Genomic DNA, 21,583 nt, shown 5'->3' on the forward strand with positions numbered 1-21,583 from the left:
GTTGGGGTGTCGTGATACCACGCCGGCGGGTCACTTGGCCTGCTCTGGGCGCAGGCGGCAGCTCCACTCTGCCCCCTTGGCCCCCACAGCACCCAGCAGGACCCGGACCGAGAAGCAGTCACCGCAGGTTCCCCAACCCTGGGCCAAAGCAGCTTCAGGAGCCAGAACCTGGCCTCTCCGATCCCGGCTCACGCTCCGCTAGAAGCAGGCTCCAAGGAGCGACCCCCGCGGGTTCCCCTGCCCCAGGCCAAAGCAACTCCGGGAGCCAGAGCCCGGCCACTCCAAGCTCTCCGAGCTCGGTGCACGCTCCGCTGGGAGCAGGCTCAAAGACGCAGTCCCCACAGGCTCCCCATCCCCGGGCCAAAACTGTTCCGGGAGTCAGAACACAGCCACCCCGAGCTCAGCGCACGCTCCACTTGGAACTGGCCTCAACACGCAGTCTCCGCAGGTTCCCCAGCCCTGGGCCAAAGCAGCCCCTGGAAACAGAATCTGGCCGCTCAGAGCCTGGCGCATGCCTTGCCAGGAGCGAGCCCCTAGGAGTATTCTCCACTGGTTCTCCAGCCCCGAGCCTGAGCGATCTGTCTGCGAGACACAAGCAAATACCAGCCTGAAATCACCTGTTCTGTAGCTGAATGAGCTGAGATCAGTAGAAAACAGGGATGATTACATCAGCTCTCCAAGATGGCGGCTGCTGTCCTCCTCTGTGGTCCGACCGGTGTCGAGAACCGAACTGGACCACTTCTCTCCTCTGTCTCAAAGCCGGAACTCAGCACTAAGCACGGCCATTGCACCACTGGCAGGAGCCCCCAGAATCCGCATCGCTGCACCCCCGCTCCGGCACCTCGCCGCTTCCCAGCGCGCGCCGCAGACTCCAGCTGCGGGGCGTGACCCTCCATACGGAGAAATCGCCCGCGTCCGAGCCCCCGCAGCGGAACCTCGCTCGATGGAAATCCGTCCACTAGATTCTGGAGCACCTCAATTTCACTGGAAATTCCCAACAAGATAGCCTTCAGCTGTTTCACCTCGTCTTTCTCCCGCACAGTGACGCGGCGCACTGGGGTGATGCACTCCCTTCACCGCCATCTTCCCCACATTACTTTTTCAAAAATCGAAAATATTCTAAATTCTGGAAAAAAAATTGGCTTTAAGGAACATGTATAAAGGATCATAGATTTGTATTATTCTATCCTCTGATACATATTACTGGTACTACTTGTTTCAATATCTGATGATAATCCTATTCTATCTTTGTTATTTTTTCTATCCCCATCCCCAGTCTTTTAGAATTTTTTCTTTGGTAGTTTTTAATTTTCTAGTAATATATTTAAATTTTTCTTCTCCTGGATCTCCTATAATTTGAATGTTGTCTCTTTTTCATATGCAGTATTTCTACTTGATTCTTTTTCATTATTTGGCTTCATAGTGTTAATTATTATGTTATTATAATTATCATCTCCCCTTGACTCATTAGGGGTATGTTCCCAGATCCTCCATTCTAATAATTCTGCTTCAGATAGTGAAGTTTTTCAGTATGTTATCTTTCTCTTACAGTACTTTTATGTTTCAGTTATTTCTATTTTGGGTATTAAGCTAATGATTCGTTGGGACATTTGTCGCTTAATCCAGATGAGTTTAAGGAGAAAGACAACTTGAGTCTTGGGTCTAGCATCACTGATGCAGTTAAATTCTCCTGTTGAGCATTTCAGATTTTTGCATTAAAGTGGTCCATGCAAACATTCTAAAATCTGAAATTCTTCAAAAAAGAAAACACTTCTCATCCCAAGCATTTGGGATAAGAAATACTCAACCTATATTGGAAAAAGGTAATCTCTTTAGATTGTAATTCTTTACCAACTCTATAGGTATGTCCTGTGGCATGGAGTGAGACTGGGAGAGTGAGCCAGGTGGATGACGGCTGCCTGTTTTCATGAGCTTTCCCTCTAGAGCTTGTGTGCTACCCTGGCTTTATCCTGCTGACAAAGACATCTAGGCTGTTGGCTGCATATCTCTGGTGAGGGAGAAAAGCAAGGGCAGAATCTAAAAAAAAAAAAAAAAAAAAAAAAATTTAGCTAATCAGTCTTTTAGCTCCTACCATTGTTGTACTTTGCTTTTGGCTATAGGTCACCAGTTTCTTCTTAGATGAGTTGACAAGCTTTTGTTGTCTCCTGCAGTTTTTGTTTGTTTGTTATTACTGCTATTATTGCTCTTGGAGCCCAGCACCCCTCTCCCTTTGATTTTTTTACTTGGGGGTTGGGGCAGGAATCTGTGATAGTTTGTGTCATTTCAGGAACTAGATGACCTCATTTAACCCAATAAAGATAGTTATACAAGGATTTCCTTGAGAATACACGGAAATCTTTATTGAAAAGTTAGATTTAAAATATATACAAAATTTGTGAAAATAATCATATAAGGACTTCAAATATCTATTGCTATTTAACAAACTACTTCAAAACTGACTGTTTTGTTAAATCTCTCAATATTGAGAGTCATAAATTTGGGTAGGTGTTGACAATTCTTGACATAATTTCAACAGAGATCATTTTATGATATTCAGGTAGCAGGGGAGCTGGACTGAAAGATACTAGGCAGCTGGAACTGTTGGTCATATGTCTAAATGATGGTTTGTCCAGCATGGCAGTCTTGGTGTAGGTGGACCTCTGAGCTGAAGCTGCAAGGCTTTTTATGACCTCATAAATTCTAAGACCTGACTTAAGCCTCACTCTGTAATTAAACAAATCAGTAAGGTCTGCTGAATCCGGCATAGAAGAATTTGACTTCCTCTCTCATTTGAAAGAATAAGAATTTGTCATCATTTTTTGAGGTGGGGGTGTGATACTAGAGATTAAACCTAGGGCCACTGAACTACATTCCCAGCTCCCTTTCATTTTGAGATAGGGTCTCACTAATTTTCTGAGACTGGCCTCAGACTTGGAGATCCTCCTGCCTCAGCCTCCTGAGTTGCTGGAATTTTAGGAATGCACCACCATACCTGGCAAGAATTCATGACTTTCTTAACATACCACATAAAATTATTAGAATTTTGATTTTTCTAAGTTGCTTTTAGGAGAATGTCATGAAGCTTAGCTCAGGGAATCTTTTCTATTTCCCTCCTGTCTGAAGGAGATTCTTTGGAATAGAGGGTTATATAAGTCTTTTTTGGTTAATTTTTATAATATTTTCCCCTATATCAGTGATTTTTTTTCTAGGGGAGCCACTCCCCAAGGACATTTGGCAGTGACTGGAGACATTTTGGTTTGTTGTATCTATTGGGGTAGGTGTTACTGTTGTCTAGTGGATAAAGACCCAGGATGTTGCAAAATAGTACAAGGCACAGGCCATCTCCCCTACAACAAAGAATTATATAAGCCAAAATACCAATATCACTGAGGTTGAGAAACCCTGCCCTGAAGCAATCCTGCAAAGTTGATACACTTATGATACTTATAAAAATAAGTGGTAGAGGGCTGGGGATGTGGCTCAAGCAGTAGCGCGCTCACCTGGCATGCCTGCGGCCCGGGTTCGATCCTCAGCACCACATACCAACAAAGATGTTGTGTCCGCCGAAAAACTAAAAAAAAAAAAAAAAAAAGTGGTAGAATCTAGTTTTAAACACTGATCTTTTCCCCCAAATTTTATGGATATTATACAGTACAATATATATTTTGTGTTGTGAGGTTAATTCATTAAGTATTTATGTGCAAATATTGGGACAAGTTACTGTATTAAATGCAATGAGATAAAATAATAATTTATATTTTACCTTGAAGAAGCTTATAAGAATCAGTGTCATAAATAATTATAATGTAAGGTGGCATTGAATATATTCTAACAAAAGATGCAGAAAAAATGGTCTGTCTTCAGTGTTACTTAATGCATCTGAGCTATGGTTTCTTCATTTCCAAAGAAAGAATACTTGCCTCTTAGGGCTGTAAAGAATAAAATGAGATATTTCTCGAAAAGTATAATGTATAATTAGCATTCAATGTCAGTGTTTTCAGCTGGCATGGTAGCACACACCTGTAATTCCGGTGGCTTGGGAGACTAAGGCAGGAGGATCACAAGTTTGAGGCTAGCCTCAGTAACTAAGCAAGGCCCTAAGCAATTTAGAGAGACCCTATCTCAAAATAAAAAATAAGAAGGGCTGGGGAAGAGATCAGTGGTTATGTGTCCCTGGGTTCAATCTCTAGAACCACTAGAACCACCTCTCCGCGCCCCCCCCCCAGTGTTTTCCATGTCAGGAATACAGTTGGAATTTTCTTTTAAGCTAGAAGTTTTCTGTCATTATTGATTTTTTTTTAATCATTCAAAAAGAGAATAGAGAATCCAAGAATATTGACCCAATAAGAATTATTTAACTTCATAGACCAGAAATAATCCATGTTCTTTAATGATGGATTTGTATTCTGTGTTTCTGAAATCATCTTTATCATTATAATGTCATTATCAATAATTTCCATTACTATAAGCTTTCTTTTGAATACAGGTATGAAGATCTGTCACATGCCATATTAAAAAACTTTCCTCCCAATATTGTTCATGATTCTGGGTAATATAAAAGGCTTAAACAGTTTTTAAAAATTATTATTTAGTAACTTCATTACAAATAGTTGCCACAAATTTGTAAAGGAAATAACCTGTTACTTATTTAGTGCTGAGTAGGTACCTTTGGTATAATAGCAGCACAGGTCAATGCCATGGTCTAATTTTGTTCCAGTCATTTCATACTGTCATTAGTGATAGTTGCATTGGCAGCCAGCTCCTCAAGTCTGTGTGGAATAGGTGTCTTTGCTCGAGTTTTCTTTTTGCATATCTCCTCTAGAAATTGGTTGTTATAAAGCTGGGAATCTAGGTGGCTACTGATTGAGAGGCAGGTCAAAATTTTGAACAGAATGAATATCCTACCACTACAATAGGTTTTCATTAAAGAACCTCTGAATTGTGTGATAGAAATAACACAGAGCTCTATGGAGCTGCTGGAGAATGGAGACTTCCATAGTCTGGGGAAAATACCAGTCCATCAAAATGGCTATAGGAGATTCTTGTCTTTGTATTCTTCTCTGCAAAAAATAGAATGATTGAAAACTCAACTTAAGATGTGGCACAGAAGTATTACATTTTGATGAATTCATTGCATGCTCAATTACAGTATATTAGTTTTTACTGGGACCTTGTAGACATTCTAATTATTTTTCCTCCTAAATGTAGCATCATCACTGATGGAACCTAAAGAGTTATCCATGTGATTGAAAATTTTATCTTCCTCCCTTAGGGCCTGTGAAGTAGGTACAAATATTGTAAGATTTTTTACTTCAGTAGCTTAATGAATATGTTCCAGACCTATGGACTGTTTGGATGCAAACAGTCCTGGGACATAACTAAATGGCACACAAAAGTCAATTACTTGGGGCTGGGATTCTGGCTCAAGAGGGAGAGCATTCGCCTCGCATTCATGAGGCACTGGATTCTATCCTCAGCATCACATAAAAATAAAGACATTGTGACAATCTACAACTAAAAAAATAAATAAATAAAAGTCAATTACTCTTTTAGCAGACAAATGAAATGGAATGGTGGACTCCACAGTTCGTTACGTAATATGTATCTCTATATAATGTTATTCGCACAGTAGTCTTTTTAAATTGTCCATTTCTATTAAATTACCCTTTGTTGATCATTGTCATATCCCCAATGCCTTGTATGTAGTAGTGTTCATGCTGTTCAACAAATACAAACATGATTGCTGTCAACAAAACAAATATTGGTGAAGCAGAAACATTTTTTTTACACTGCAAGTTTACTTTTGTTTTCACACCTATTTCTTGAACTTCTCTTCAATACAATTGGCATTAGGAAATAAGTATTATTTCTCTGCTGTTGTTCTCTGATTGGTTGATTATAAATTGCTACTGGTATCTACAACACATGTTTGTTGCAATCCTACATTCAAAATGAGTACTGAAATTCACCTGAATATGTGGTATCAAAGAAGAATTTTGATTTTTTTTTTAGTATTTATTTTTTTTAGGTGTAGATGGACACAACACAATGCCTTTATTTTTATGTGGTGCTGAGGATCGAACCTGGGTCCTGCCCGGGCTAGGCGAGCGCTCTACCGCTGAGCCACAATCCCAGCCCCTGATTTTTTAAATTTAATTAATGTATAGCACGTGGAATCTTGCCTAGCATGTGCGAAGTTCTGAGTTTAATACCTAATATGAAAAAATGAAAAAATAAAATGAAATAAATAAAATAAATTTAACTCTTTTTTATAAGTTTGCATATAAACTGCCAACGCTATGTATAGAAAGATTAAATTCCACTGCAGAGCTGGAAAATGATCATCTAAGCCATCAGAAAAGGCAGTAACTTAACAGTGGCTAAAAACACTGACTAAAATCTCACATAAATATTTTTCATATCTTTAACCTGTTTAGTACTATTGTCTCAGATGTGAGGCATCTGTAAAAACTTAAATGGAGCAACAAATATACCATTTATTACCACTTTGGAAATAAATGTTATATTTTTAGAGTTCTATTCTTTTGAGAAAAGTAATATGTGGGTGATCGGAGCATCTACCAAAGAAAATTCATATATGTAAATGAAATATGTTCATATGTTTTTCATTTATGAAATATGAGAACACCTCATTTTAAATTGGGGTTGTCATGCTTGGGAGAAATCTTGGTATCCTAATAACATCTTCTCTCTTATATGATTATCAGTTATCTACACCAATTATAGGGTTAAACATTTTGATAATATCATTTGATATAAACTTTTGTATTAAATGTACAAGCTGTGATGAGTAACTATGGTCCCATCTGCTCAGAAGGTTGAGGCAGGAGGATCAATTAAGCCCAGGAAAGTTTGAGGACACCCTGGGCAACATTAGCCAGACCTCATCTCAAAAAAAAGGGGGCAGGGAGGGGGGCAGTGTTAAACAGTAAGAGCACTCTTTAAAGAAAATGACAGTTTAGGGGCTGGGGCTGGGGCTGGGGCTCAGCAGTAGAGCGCTTGCCTTGCACGTGTGAGACCCTGGGTTCGATCCTCAGTATCACATAAAAATAAATAAAAAGATATTTAAAAAAAAGAAAATGACAGTTTAGATGTTATAGCAAATTAATCTTCAGTGGCAGCTACAAATGCCTCATTTATTTGGGAGAAAATATTAAGTTAACAATTCCTAAGTCATTTAATTTGGCACAAAGTAAGTAGGAGTCAAATGTAGATCACTGATCTTTTTCCTCTCTGGGGATGAGTCTGAAATACAGTATTGTAGCCTGGTCTCCAAATTGCCTTGTTCCACATCCAGAAAAGTGAACGCAGTTTGTGCTTAGTTGGCTGTCACATCTCCAGGGGAGTAATAGCGAATTCCTTGCCTGTCCAGAAAATGTGATTTGCACATACTTCTCATTCACTAAGCCTTTTAACTTACTTCCTCTCATCCTTTCTTATACAAAACACTTGGCAGGTATTTCAGAAGTAACTAGATAATGAGTTGGGCGGTCCCTTCTAAAACTTGATCCTCTGAAATCCAAGGCCTTCCATACTAAAAGGAGAAAACCTGACTAAAACCAATTTATTATATGAACATATTTCATTTGTAATTAATAACTGATAGAGTAAACAAGTTAGAACTCTTCAACTATCTACTGAATTTTCTGTGCTTTTAATCTTGGTATATTTCGTAGACATAAAATTTATATACATTTAAATCACTTTTGAAGAAGCAATGCGCTTTTGCTATCAAAGGGAAAAATTTAATTGACTCAAGTATTTTTTAACTGTACATTGGTACTAATCATGCCTCACTTTCCCTTTTAAATGTAAATTTTAATAAACAGAATTGTGTTTTTGATGTGTGCTGTTCTATCTAAGAGAGACAGACTTAACTAGAAAATAATCTTGGTACACCTCCTAAGGTGAGCTTTAGGAAAGCTTGTTTCTGTTCAGTTCTCTGAAGAGGGAAAAAAGGATATAATAATAGTGACTGCAATAGTAGTAACTGTAGTTACATATAGTAATTACTATACATTGCTTGCGTGTGTGTGTGTGTGTGTGTGTGTGTGTGTGTGTGTGTGCGCGCGCGCGCAGAGACTTTGTGCTAAGCACTCCCCTAAGCAATTAAATTTATTCATTCAGTCCTCAATTCAGTCCTCATATAAACCTTTGGTGCTGAGGTTGAACCCAGGGGTACTTTACCACAAAGGACATTCCCAGCCCTTTTATTTTTTATTTTGAGATGGGGGTCTCACTAGGTTACTAAAGGTTTCATTAAGTTGCTGAGGCTTACCTTGAACTTGTGATCTTCCTGTCCCTGCCTCCCCAGTCACTGGAATTACAGGTGTGTGCCACTGTGCCCTGCTTATAAATTCCCTTTTATAGAATAGCAAATTGGGACATACAAAGGTTAAGTAACTTGCCTAAAATCATACAGCAAGAGAGTGGAGGAATTCAGAATTGAGACTTAGGCCTTCTACTTTCTTGAGTCTTAAGTTCTAAATTATGTTTACCTACACACTGGTGTGCAGTGTGAATGTATGTATACTATCCATGTGGTACAAGAATCCTAGGCCAGAGGATTAATTTAAAATTTATACTTGAATTCTAACCATGTATTTGACTAATAGTAATAAACAGACATTATTTGTTGTAAAAAAAATTATACTTGTGAATATCTAAGTAGCAGCAAAAGCAATTGCCTTTAGGGATACATCTTTAAACAAAGAGCACAGATTTACACAAGAAAAACAAAACTTAAGTCAGGATGAATCTATAATAAAATGAAGGAAACAGTCCAACTCAACAGTGGCAATTCTACACAATTGTGCATTGTAGAGGATGGGCAAGCAGTTTTCATGGATATTACTTTCTTCACTGTTAGTTGGCTTTCTGTCACTAACACAAAGTACCTGAAATAATCAACTAAATAGTTTTTGGCTCATAGTTTTAGAGATTTCAGTTCATGAAATCTTTGAACCTGTAGTGAGGCAGCACATAATGATGGGATTGTCAGCAGAATCACTCACGTTATGGTCAGAAAGCAAAAGAATGTGAAAGAGGAAGGGGCCAGGGTTTCCTAATATCCTTCTTGGAGATATCCCAAATGACCTAATGACCTCCCACTAGGTCCCTCCCTGGGGACCAAACCTTTAACACATAGGCTTTGTGGGGCTTTAAATGTCCAAATTATAGCAGTTGTTATATTACTCTTTCAGGTTAGAGCTAATATATCTTCTCCTATATTACCTACTGTAATAATAGGTTTATGTTTGGTATTAAATACTTTGAGTTCTAATTGAGTGGGAAAGGGAGGATGTCAGAAAGTAAAAGTTAAGTATATTATGAAATGTTACCTCATTACAGCTTTTAAAATATTACATATTATGTTTTGAGGTTGTGGGGATCAATCCTAAGGTTTCACATGTGCTAGGCAGGTGCTTTACCACTGAGCTACACTCCAGTCCAACCCTAAAATACTAATGTACAAATTGATGCAAATCAAACAAGACTATAATGGGTAAGAGGCATGGAGTCTTTGGATGAGCACAGCCTTTAAGGCTGTGATAAAAATTGAGATTTGACTACATAAGACATTAAGGCTTTTAAATCAAGGCTATAAACAAAGGTAAAAACAAATAGTGATGCAGCATAATACTTGGCAAAACTTACAAATCGAGAACTGTAAGACTTTGGATATGTTATATTCTTGAATTAGAACATTCAGTATTATTAAAAATATAATTCTCAAAATAATTGATGGAATAAATGCAGTCCCACTCAATCTCCAGGGGGCTTTTTACAGGAATTGACTGATTTGGAAGTGTATATAGAGATATACAGAAGAGCTCAAAAATACAAAGCAATCTTGATTAAAAAATTGGGAGACTTATCAGTACCTGACTTTAAGTTTTACTGTAATGGTACTGGTGTAGGATAAACAAATAGACCCTATAATGCAGTAGCCTAGAAATAGACCCAAACTTGCAGTCATTTGATTTTCAATAAAGGTACAAAATCAATCCAATTGGAAAAGGGTATTTTTTAATAAATAAGCTGGAACAGCTGGATGTCCATATCAAAATAATAATCCTTAGCCTTTTCCACCAACAATTTTTTAAAATTAAAAATAGATTATAGACATAAAATTAAACCTAACAATTTTAGAAGAAGGTACAGGAAGACTGTGATTTTGGGACTATGCAGAAATTTCTAAGAATACAAAAACACAGATCATAAAATATAGAACTGATACATTAGACTTTATTAAAATTAACTTAAACATTTCAAGAACTATGATTAGGAAACACACCAGGGGAAAAAAAATCATAATAAATGCATTGGACAAAGAACTTATTCCAGAATATATAGAGTGCAACTCAAGCCAGCATAATTAGAAAATGGGTAAAATATCTGAACATACATAACTAACGAAGATATGTTGAATAGCATCAGTTATTAGGAAAGTGCAAATTAAAGCCACAGCAAGATACTACCTGACACTCATCAGAATGACTAAAATTAAAAAGACTGACAATATACAGTAGGATATGAAGCATCTGGAGCTTTCATACTTTGCTGGCAGGAAAGCAAAGTATTAAAACTGATTTGGAAAATTGGTGGACAATTTCTTAAAAAGCAAAAAATACACTGTACCTACAATATGACCCAGTATTTCTATTCCTAGGTATTTTCCTGGAAGAAATGTAAACATCCATGTGTACAAACAGTGTACATATGTTCATAGTAGATGTAATTTTAATAGCCAGAAAGCTGGAAAAACATTAATACCCACCAGCAAATGAATGAGTATGTAAAGTGTACAATATCTGTACAATGGAAATTAATCTAGCAATAAAAAAGAATGGAGTCCTAGTGGGGGGGGTGGGTACATTCTGTGTGACTGCACTTAGATGAATCAAATCAGTCATTTCAAATACAAGAAAAAACAATTATCCTTCATGTTTCCATAATTACATACATCCCTGCTTGTACTTTTTATAACTGAGTTCAGTTCAGGGAACAATGTTGAACTTTGATTAACCAAAGAAAAGTAGATCTGTGGTAAGTTCATTATTTGAAAGATGTTTTAGGGCTGGGGTTGTGGCTCAGCGGTAGAGCGCTCGCCTTGCACATGCGAGACCCTGGGTTTGATCCTCAGCACCACATAAAAATATATGAATAAAATAAAGGTATTGTGTCCAACTACAACTAAAAAATAAATATGTTTAAAAAAAAAAAGAAAGATGTTTTAAAAATGAGTTAATTTTTTTAGAAGGATTTTGTACCACCAATCAATTCCCCTTCCCCCATGCCCCCTGCCCCACGCCCTGCACGCTTTATTTTATTTATTCATTTTTTAGAGAGAGAATCTTTTTTTTTTTTTTTTTTTTTTTTTGTAGATGGACACAACATAATGCCTTTATTTTAATGTGGTGCTGAGAATCAAACCCGGGTCCCACCCGTGCTAGGCGAGCACTCTACCGCTGAGCCACAATCCCAGCCCACACACTTTAGTTTTTGATGCAGGGGATTGAATGCAGAGGCACTTTACTACTGAGCCACATCCCCAGCCCTTTTTATATTTTATTTTGAGTCAGGGTCTCACTAAATTGCTTAAGGCCTCACTAAATTATTGAGGCTAATCTTGAACTTGTGATCCTCCTGCCGCAGCCTCCAAGTCACTAGGACTCTGCACGCGTGCAACACCATGCCAGGCCCACAAATCAAATTCAGAGAACCATTTCACAGTTTGAAACAGAGCTGGTGCTAGTGCAACTCTGAATAAGCTTTGTTGATAATTTATAATTCGTGGTTATTGATGAATCATTGTTGCATTTCTTGCAGAAATGCCTTTCACATTTGATAGAACTTCACCCTCCTGTAATAATTTTACTGTCTTTCAAAATCTGTGGCAAGAATGTTATTTTGATAATAAATTACAATTGATAATCAATTACATTGATTCTCTGCATTATCATCCCTGATCTTTATCAATTCATTATGATCAACTGTGAATTGTTAGTGTTTACTTCTTACATCTTATTTGAAATTTTGGTCATTTAAAAATAAATACATGGGCTGGGGATGTGGCTCAAGCAGTAGAGCGCTCGCCTGGCATGCCTGCGGCCCGGGTTCGATCCTCAGCACCACATACAAACAAAGATGTTGTATCCACTGAAAACTAAAAAAAAAAAAAATAAAAATATAAAAAAAAATAAATATAAAATAAATACAGAGAAAATTGTACAGTATATTAATACACTATTTAACTCACAATTATAAAACAAATAAATACCTGTGTAGCTACCACCCAAATCAAGAGGTAGTAGAGTGAGGTGTAACTGAGTGGTAGAGCACTTGCTTACTGAAGGTCTTGGGTTTAATCCTCAGCATTGCAAGAAACAAAAACAAAAAACAAAACATTGTCAGCATTCCAGGAGCTCTCCTGTATCTCTTCCTATTTGGAATCCTTGCCCAAACCTTCTCCTGACTTCTATTATAATGTCTTTGCTTTACTTTTATACCTGTGTGTATATCTCCAAACAAAATACTTCAATTTAATCTGTTTTTGAAATTCATATATATGGGTTCATTATATGGATATTGTTTTGTGTCACACTTCTAATAACACATGATCATCATCTATATTGCATAAAGCTATCATTCATTTTCATTTGTATGAATATACCATAATTCATTTAAAAAAAATTTTTTTTTGTTAGATTTTTAGGCTATTTCTTAAAACTTTACAGTAAGCCAGGCACAATAGCATGTGCTTTTAGTCCCAGCTATTCAGGATACTGGGGACAGAGGCTCACTTGAACCCAGAAATCAAAGACCAGCTTCAAACAAATTCCCAGAAATTGATAACCTTTTTTTCTTACATTGTTCTGCTTCTTGCCATTTTAATTTTGATAACAAATAGCTCTTAGTACCTTTATATGTATCATGTAATGAAGCCCTCATTTTAGACCTGTGAAATTGTCAGTGTAGCATTCTGTTTTATAAATGAGAAAACAATGTGCTAGAGCTTGTCCACAGTATTTCTAAAGATTACCAGAGTGCCCTATACTTTTAAAAATATCTGGATAACAGGAGGAGTATCACTCTACACTAACATCAGCATCTACACTTGGCTTTAAACACAGCTGAACACATGCCACAGATCCTTAATTTCAAACTCTAAATTCTGAACTTTTCATTCAAGTTCATGCAAGCTGAACATGCTCACTTTCTGAATTGAGTTAAAATATTTCAGAATTCAAAAACCTCATAATTTAAGAAATTACCTGGTTAAAGATATTCTCCATTGTCCAGTGTTTCAGATCAAGGCTTTATTATTTTTTCTTTGAAAATTGACCTAAAAAAAGCACTTACATTAAATTGTAGCAAAAATGTAATTTCTTTAAATTTTCAGCAGAAAAACTATACTAGTAGTAGACTGATGTCTTGTAGTTTTTGACTTATAGGTGGGAAAAATGAGGATGGGAAACTGATATATTGGTTAATATTTTGACCAGAGAATACTTACTACTGTTATACTATTCTCATGTTAATCTCATTTTTAAATCAAAAGACTGAGCTTTTAATTCAAGAAGCTCTGCTTGTCACTAGCCAAGTGGCTTTGACTAATTTACTTCAAGCTTTTTAATGAGTAAACTTCACTGTTTAAAGTTCCTTCCTTTTGTAAAAGCTTGTCTCATGAGTCTCTGAGTCAGTGAAATACCTCAATGCTATAGACAAGTCTGACTCTTTATTTATGGGTGGAATGTGCTGAGTTGTGTTTAAAGCCAGGTTAGAAGTTAATGTTATTAAAGAGTGATACTCCTTTTGCTATCTAGAGTTTTTTTGTATAAGATTTTAAAAATGGACATGTTTTAAAATGTAATTTCTTTAAATTTTCAGCAAAAAAACTATATCATACTAGTAGTAGACTAATGTCTTATAGTTTTTGACTTATAGGTGTATATAAGTTTTTGACTTATATGCTTCTCAGTTCAAGAAGTGAAAGTAACTACTAGTATAATTATTATTATTTAAATTTTTTTAGTTGTAGATAGAAGCAATGTCTTTTATTTATTTATTTTTTAAATGTGGTGCTGAGGATCAAACCCAGCGCTTCACACATGTGAGGGAAGCGCTCAATCACTGAGTCACAACCCCAGCCCTAGTATATTTATTAGTTGGAATGTCAATTTGTGTGTGTGTGTGTATGTGTGTGTGTGTCAGAGAGAGAGAGAGATGATTTCAGTAGTCTCTGAGAGTGTCTATAAATGTTTTTATTCATATACTTTTTCTTTTTTTTTTTTTTTGGCATTAGCAATTAAACCCAGGGGCACTCTACCACAGAGCTACATCCCTAGTCCTTACAGTGTCTTGCTACATTGCTGAGCCTCACCTTGAACTTGGGATCATCCTGCCTCAGCCTCCAGAGTCACTGGGATTATAGATGGGTACCACCTTGCCAATCTAGATTAATATACTCTTAGAAAACCACCTTGCCCCTCTAGATTTATATACTCTATGAAAAAAAAATTTGAAACGGAAATTTGTTGAGGAATTCAAGACAATAGAATGTATCAATAACATATTCCAAAGCATGTTTGAAACACCTTATCATCTATGTATTTACTTAACAAATAACCCATAAAGTTACAAACATCCCCTGGGTTTGAAAATATCTATTAGGTAATAGAAATACATAGAAGCACAGATTATTGTACTTTAAACAGTATTCTTGAACTAAACATTAAGAGGAAGTATTGTGAATATCATTTTGGGGGGAGGGTGCAGGGGATTGAACCTAGGGCTTTGTGCATGTGAGGCAAACATTTTACTGACTGAGCTGTATCCCCAGCCTCCTTGAATATCATCCTTATATGAGAATGGGGAAGTGCTCATTTTAAAATTCACAAAATAAATAGCTTTAATGAGAAGGAAATTTGAACTTGGGAAAATGTGGGAGTGATAAAGTGTTATGGACTGTAAAGTAGAAAAACATTATTTTAAGTTTAAACAGAAGAATCATTTAGTTAAAACAAGAAAGGGAAGTTATAACATTTCCCAATGTTAAATTAATATTTAAAGGTAGTTTTATGGCAATTTATATGTAAATGAGAAAATGATATAAGATGGAATAGACCAAACAGATTTGCAGGCATCAGACTACCTCCTTATGTGTTTGTGTACAATAATCATGAGCATAAAGAATTTTCAGTTTCAAGCAAAGGCTTATTTATTTTCACAGAATCGTTCAAAAGAGATTTCAGGGCTGGGGTTGTGGCTCAGAGGTCGAGCACTTGCCTAGCATGCAAGAGGCACTGGGTTCAATCCTCAGCACCACATAAAATAAAATAAAGATATTGTGTCCACCTATAACTAAATAATAAATATTTAAAAAGTACAAGTTATTAAAAAAAGATTTCATTTCACAATTTCTGTTTTTTTTAAAAAAACATTTCTAGTTGTAGATACACAATAACTTTATTTTATTTATTTATATGTGGTGCTGAGGATCAAACCCAGTGCCTCACACCTGCCAGGCAAGCCTCTACCACTGAGCTACAACTCTAGCCTTCACAATGACTTCTTATTGGCCAAAGTCTTTGATCTGGGTGGAGTTAAACTTCTTAGAGAGCAATACTCAATCAGTGGCTACTTAGTTACAGTTAGGAACAAGAAGTTCTGGTGTGTTGTTGCACATTGGGCAACTAGACAGAACAGTATGTTCTGAACATTTCGGAAAGCTAGAAGAAAGGATTTTGATAATTTTCTTCATAAAGGAATAGTAAATGAGGCATAAGTATGTTTAAACATACAAGGTGTACATGTATCAAAAAATGACATGTTGGGGCTGGGGGTGTGGCCTAGTGGTAGAGTGCTTGCCTTACACGTGCAAGGTCCTGGGTTCGATCCTCAGCACCACATACAAATAAATAAATAAATAAGATAAAGTGATTGTGTACAACTACAAAAAATAATTTTTTAAAAAAATTACATGTTGTGCCATTAACATGTTTGTATGTATGTATGTATTTTCAGTACTGTAGATTGAACTCAGGGATGCTTTACTACTGTGCTATATCCCTATCCTTTTTTATTTTTTATTTTGAGACAGGGTCTCACTAAGTGGCTTAGGGCTTCTCTAAGTTGCTGAGACTGGCCACATACTTGGAATCCTCCTGCCTCAGCCTGTCAGTTCACAAGGATTACATGTGTGTGTCACTGCATCCAGACAATATGTATACTTTTTATGTTTTTATGTATCAGTTAAAAAATAGATTTAATTAAAATAAGAGCTACACTAAAACAATGTTCTTGGATACTGATGTGTGTTTTTTTATTTAATGAACCCAGTGTGTCAAGTATGCTGATTTTGTGAAGTTAGCTATTTCCTCTTGTATTCCATCTTACAAGATGGGTTAGAGGAATGAGTGAAGCATATAGTCTTTTGAGCTAATAAAACCTCAGACTATTTACCTAATTTAGTGGACAAAGCCAGCCTCTTCCTGGATTTAGACTTTGGTTGAAAAAGGTTTATTCATCCTGCTTAAAATAGGCATTCCAGGCTCTAAATTCTAATTATGGCAGGAATGTAGATTTTTCTTTCTTCTGTTTATCTTTGAACATGTTTTAATTTTAACATCTCATTTCCTATATAGCATGATAGGACTCTGTCAAATCATGGTACAGAATTTATGCCTTTTTGTTCACATCTGTGACATTGAGTATGTGTTCACTTATCTTCACTAAAGATCTTCATCTACACAAATATAAAAATCTATTTTTAAAGTTTAAAGAGTCATGGCATTGTTCAGCAAAAAGGGAGAAATTCATTTTGCTTAATATTTAGGGTTCTGTGATACTATAATATGGTTGTTAATGGTTTATAGCGGGCACACCTTCTAAATGTATGAGATTTCTTTCAAATATTTATGAATATGTGATTTATGTGTCTCCATTTTTGACAAAAATGTTAACATCCCTTTGAATAATTAAATGAAGTAGACTTTGATCTTTTCATTTCAAGGATGGCTGTTTTTCTTCACCCTGCCTACCTTTTTAACTTTTATATCCATTCTTCTTGAAAACATTGCCTCTACTTGTTGACTCTGCTGATTAGTTTCACTTACATGTCAAGCTAATGTAATCTGAATTCTGCCCATGCTTTTTCACGTTGGTGGCCAGGACCACTAAATATCTTTTTGCTACAAAATCTAATGGACAGTTCTCCTTTCACAGTGGCAGTTAATCCTGTTACCTACTTCCTCCTTGAAAAAGACTCCAGTGATAACCACATTTAATTACTTTTCCTTTTTTCTTTCTTTCTGGTAATACCCAGCCTCTTTGTGGACTTCTCTTTCTCTGCCTCACATAAATTAGTTATTTCTCAGTTTTCTGTTAAGACCTCTTTGCTTCTCATGCTACTATTTCCCCTCTATTATCATCATTGCTTTAGTCAATCTGCTGAAGCAGATACGCTGCTGATTCTGAAACTTCTCTTGGCTTCAGATCTGTATATCCAGTTGTCTATTGGACATCTTCACTTGACTGTCATAGGAGAATAAAAGTGATATGGATCACTTTTAGCTTTGGGCTAAAAAGGGAGAGACATTGCCTCCCAAACAAACTTCAGGTGCATTGTTGTAACTGGTCTTAGGGATTACAGAAACCACTTTGGGCTTCTTCTTTTCTTTTGTCTCTGCTTATCAGTATTAAGATCCCAGAAATTTAGTTTACTTATTTATTTTTTGTGGTGCTGAGAATTGAACTCAGAGTCTTGTACATACTAGGCTCTACTACTAGCTGCATCCTCAGCCCTGTCAGAACTGTCTTCTATATGAGGGTGGATCATGGCTCACCAAAGTCATTATTGTGACAATTGTAAATCAGAAGTAGGTCCACTCTTTGTCCAATTCCAGATAGAAAATTGCCTGACAAGGATTGTGTTTGGCATAGCAGGACATAAAGTGTCTTGACTGATATTCATTCTGGTGGGGGTGGGGATCTACTGACTCAATTCACAGAAGGAAGCTAACTTAACCCCTGTCCAACTTTTGTTTATAATTCTAATTTCAGTGGATAAGGTGATAATTTTAGTTTTTTGATGAACCATACCTCCTTAATTATCTTCTTAGAGTTGATTGCTGTCACTTGGTGGTAGTCTATGAGAACTGAAGGAACATGAAAATGTTGATCAGTGTTTCTTCTTGGAAATAGACTTATGTACAGTAATCATAATGTTCTAATTAGTGATTTAAAAACAATAAAATAATTAATACTTTTATATATAAAATGGAATTTACCAGGAAGGCAAGGTTTTCTGTTTTCACTATAACATTTGACATTCAAGAATTAATTAAAAGATAATTTGTTGAATGAGTATCCATTTGTTAAAAGGTTTTCATTGTTTACTCTTTTGGGTATATTTACTCTTAATTTTATTACAGATTTAAGAAATAAGAGCTTCTAAGTTTAAATAACGTTAACTTACTTTCATGTTTTCTTTCTTTTTTTCCTAGACTACCTGTTATAGGCCCTGGGTCAGGAGAGCAATTTTGTACCTTCCTGCTGGTTCAGAAACAAGTCTCTGTAGAATCAGAAGCAAAGAAAAGGAAACAATCTGACTTTTTTCTTACACTGACTATATATAAGATACTTGACTTCCAAGAACAAAGGCAGTGAAATACAATTTTTGTTTTGATTGAATATTCATCACATTGAGGATCATACTTTGTGGAGCTTCCTGAAGTGAGATTTGGAACCTTCATTGGTGCTCATTTATACCTTGGACTGTAAGCATGAGTGAATTCTGGTTGTGTTTCAACTGCTGTATTGCAGAACAGCCTCAGCCTGTAAGTATGAAGTAATGTTTGTACAGAGTGGGTGGGGTGCTTCTTAAATATACTCACACTGAGACTTGGGACCCTCAGAGCAATTGCAGGGCAATTCTAGGGGTATTGCCAGGAATAGTTCTGTGGAACTCCAAACATCTGTTTAAAAGGAGAGATTAATGTGTTCTGAGTAAATACGATGTGTTAAGAACTGTGCTAGATCATTGTATATGACTGGACAGCTGTGGTGTTCCCATACATAGACAGCTTCTGGAGGAACAGTGAGAGGAGAAGTAGACAACAGCCTGAGGCCAAGCAGCCAGGTCAGGCTTTGACATCTGTGGGTGGAAGATGATAGCAGCCAAGTTCCCTTCATATGCTTCTCAACATACCATCTTATTTTTAATCACAGCAACCCTCTGAGGAAGGTGCCATTATCCTTACTTTTCAGTTGATAACATACTTTTTTTGCTCACGGTATTGGGATGGTAAGTGGTCTTGGTTGATTCATCACATATGCCACACTTTTGTGCCTTCTTACCTGTGCACATATTCTACCAAAACCCTGCTTGACAACCCCCAAATTATTGTTTGTCTTTGAAGATGCCTAATCAGAAGTACCAGTTACCTTTGTAAAATTTTCCCAGCTTTCCCCTAACTTAGATAATACCTCATCTGTATTCCTACAGCCCAGAGCCTTTTGCATAGTGAATAACTGTTATGCAGTCCCACCACATTCTGAATTCTTTAGGAACTTGATCATATCACTTTGTGTCTTCAGAATTAATTATTCTACCTTGGCGAATGTAGGTGTACATACCAGCTGTCTGTCTGGCTAGCTGAGTAAGTGTATTCATTGTTGGGTTTTTTAGGCTTGTTATTTGTTTTGGGGTGCTACAGATCAAACCCAAGGCCTTGCACATGCTAATCAAGTACTCTACCACTGTGCTATACTCCCAATTTTTCTTATTTTTTCTTTTGAGACAGGGTTCAAGTTGCCCAGGTTGGCCTCAAACTTGCCATCCACTTTCTGAGTAGCTGGGATGACAGTGTGTGCTACCATACTCTACTCAGTTTTGTAACAATACAAAAGGAAGATGAGAGTTAAATTAAAAAATATAATTGCACATATAATACATAAATGAATTCTTATGATAAAGATTCATACAGTGTAACTGGATGTGGTGGTACACACCTGTAATTGCAGTGACTTGGGAGGCTAAGACAGGATTGCAAGTTTGAGGCCAGCCTCAGCAACTTAGTGAGGCTTTAAGCAACTTAGTGTGACTCTGTCTCAAAATAAAAAGGGCTGGGGATGTGGTTCAGTGGTAAAGGGCCCTTGGGTTTAATCCCTGGTACCACCTCCACCCCCACCAAAAAAAAAAAAGAGAGAAAAATTTATACAGGGCAGACAAAAGAGAAAAATTAAAAATGAGAATAATCTTTTTTATTTGCTTCTCCAATCTCAGTGATTCACCTTTTAGAGATTGGTATTTATTTCTCTTAGTTAAAATATATGTATATATTTATATAAGTTTTATTAATTTCTGTAATTACAGCATTTGTAGTATTTTTGACATAACCATATGGTCACACATTTAATTTTTCTGTTGATACTTATTATTTGTAATGTGTTATTTTAATTTGTACTTACCAGGTTAGTAGAGAGGTTAAAAATCTTTTTCATATATTTAGTGTAAATTTGTATGTTTCTTCTTTCATCAAATTGTCTATTGATAGTCTTTATAATTTTTAGATGGATTATTTGTCTATTTTTATAGCTTCAAATGTGCTGTGGTTAAGTTTCTTACATTTAGCTCTTTGATCAACACAGAATGGAAGATGGACTTTAATGTGGTGTGAGAGAGTCTGAAACCTTTTACATGCTAATCAGATATCTTAAAACAGTTTATTAATGGCACTGCCATACTGTTTTGTGTGTGTGCACACACGTACTAGGGTTCAAACACAGGTTCTTGTTCGTGCTAGCTAAGCTGGCCTCCTGTACTGCCATTTTCTCTATGAACACGTCTCTGATGGATCTGGGAAGAGTTTTGGTTTTTGGTTTTTTCCTCCATCATTATGCCCAGGTAGGTCTCACACCTATTAGCTCAAGATATCCTTCCTGGGCTGGGGTTGTAGCTCAGTGGTAGAGTATTTGCCTAGCACGTGTAAGGCAAATACTCAGCACCACATAAAAATAAGTAAATAAAAAATGCTTCTTCAGCCTCTTGAGTAGTTGGGGCTACAGGCATGTAGCATCATGCCTGGCTTCTCATACTTTCAGGGTTTTTTGGTAGTTGCAGATGGAAAGCATTTATTTATTTATTTATTTTTATTCACCCAGTGCCCCATACCTCAAGTGCTCTGCCACTGAGCTACAGCCCCAGCCCCTCCTATACTGTTTTTTTTTTAATTGTTTTTAGTTGTACATGAACACAATACCTTTTTGTTTTATTATTTATTTTTATGTGGTGCTGAGGATCGAACCCAGTGCCTCCCACATGGCAAATGCTCTACCACTGAACTACAACCCCCAACCCCCCATACTGTTTTTTTTTTTTTTAAGGGAGAGAGAGAGAGAGAGAATTTTTTAATATTTATTTTTAAATTTTCGGCGGACACAACATCTTTGTTTGTATGTGGTGCTGAGGATCGAACCCAGGCCCCACACATGCCAGGCGAGCACGCTACCACTTGAGCCACATCCCCAGTCCCATACTGTTTTAATTGTTATCATT

The 21,583-nt window shown here is 36.6% G+C and overlaps 1 protein-coding gene across 4 annotated transcripts in view; it reads left to right on the forward strand.

Annotated features, from left to right (window-relative positions):
* Positions 1-21,583, forward strand: part of CDC42SE2 (CDC42 small effector 2) — a 95,713-nt gene that overhangs the window by 45,659 nt on the left and 28,471 nt on the right. For 2 of the 4 annotated variants that reach the window (XR_014021152.1, XM_081287060.1), the window contains one exon: positions 18,531-18,805. Coding sequence is in view for 3 of the 4 variants with exons in the window: in XM_081287060.1 (XP_081143186.1) it covers positions 18,531-18,693 (163 nt within the window). In the remaining variant the exon portion in view is untranslated. Of the gene's footprint in view, positions 1-18,530; positions 18,864-21,583 lie in introns of those variants that run through there. The other 2 variants (XM_081287062.1, XM_081287061.1) reach the window with 1 other exon arrangement.

Source organism: Spermophilus citellus, assembly GCF_964194105.1.
Source record: "Spermophilus citellus genome assembly, chromosome: 1".
Lineage (NCBI taxonomy): Eukaryota > Metazoa > Chordata > Mammalia > Rodentia > Sciuridae > Spermophilus > Spermophilus citellus.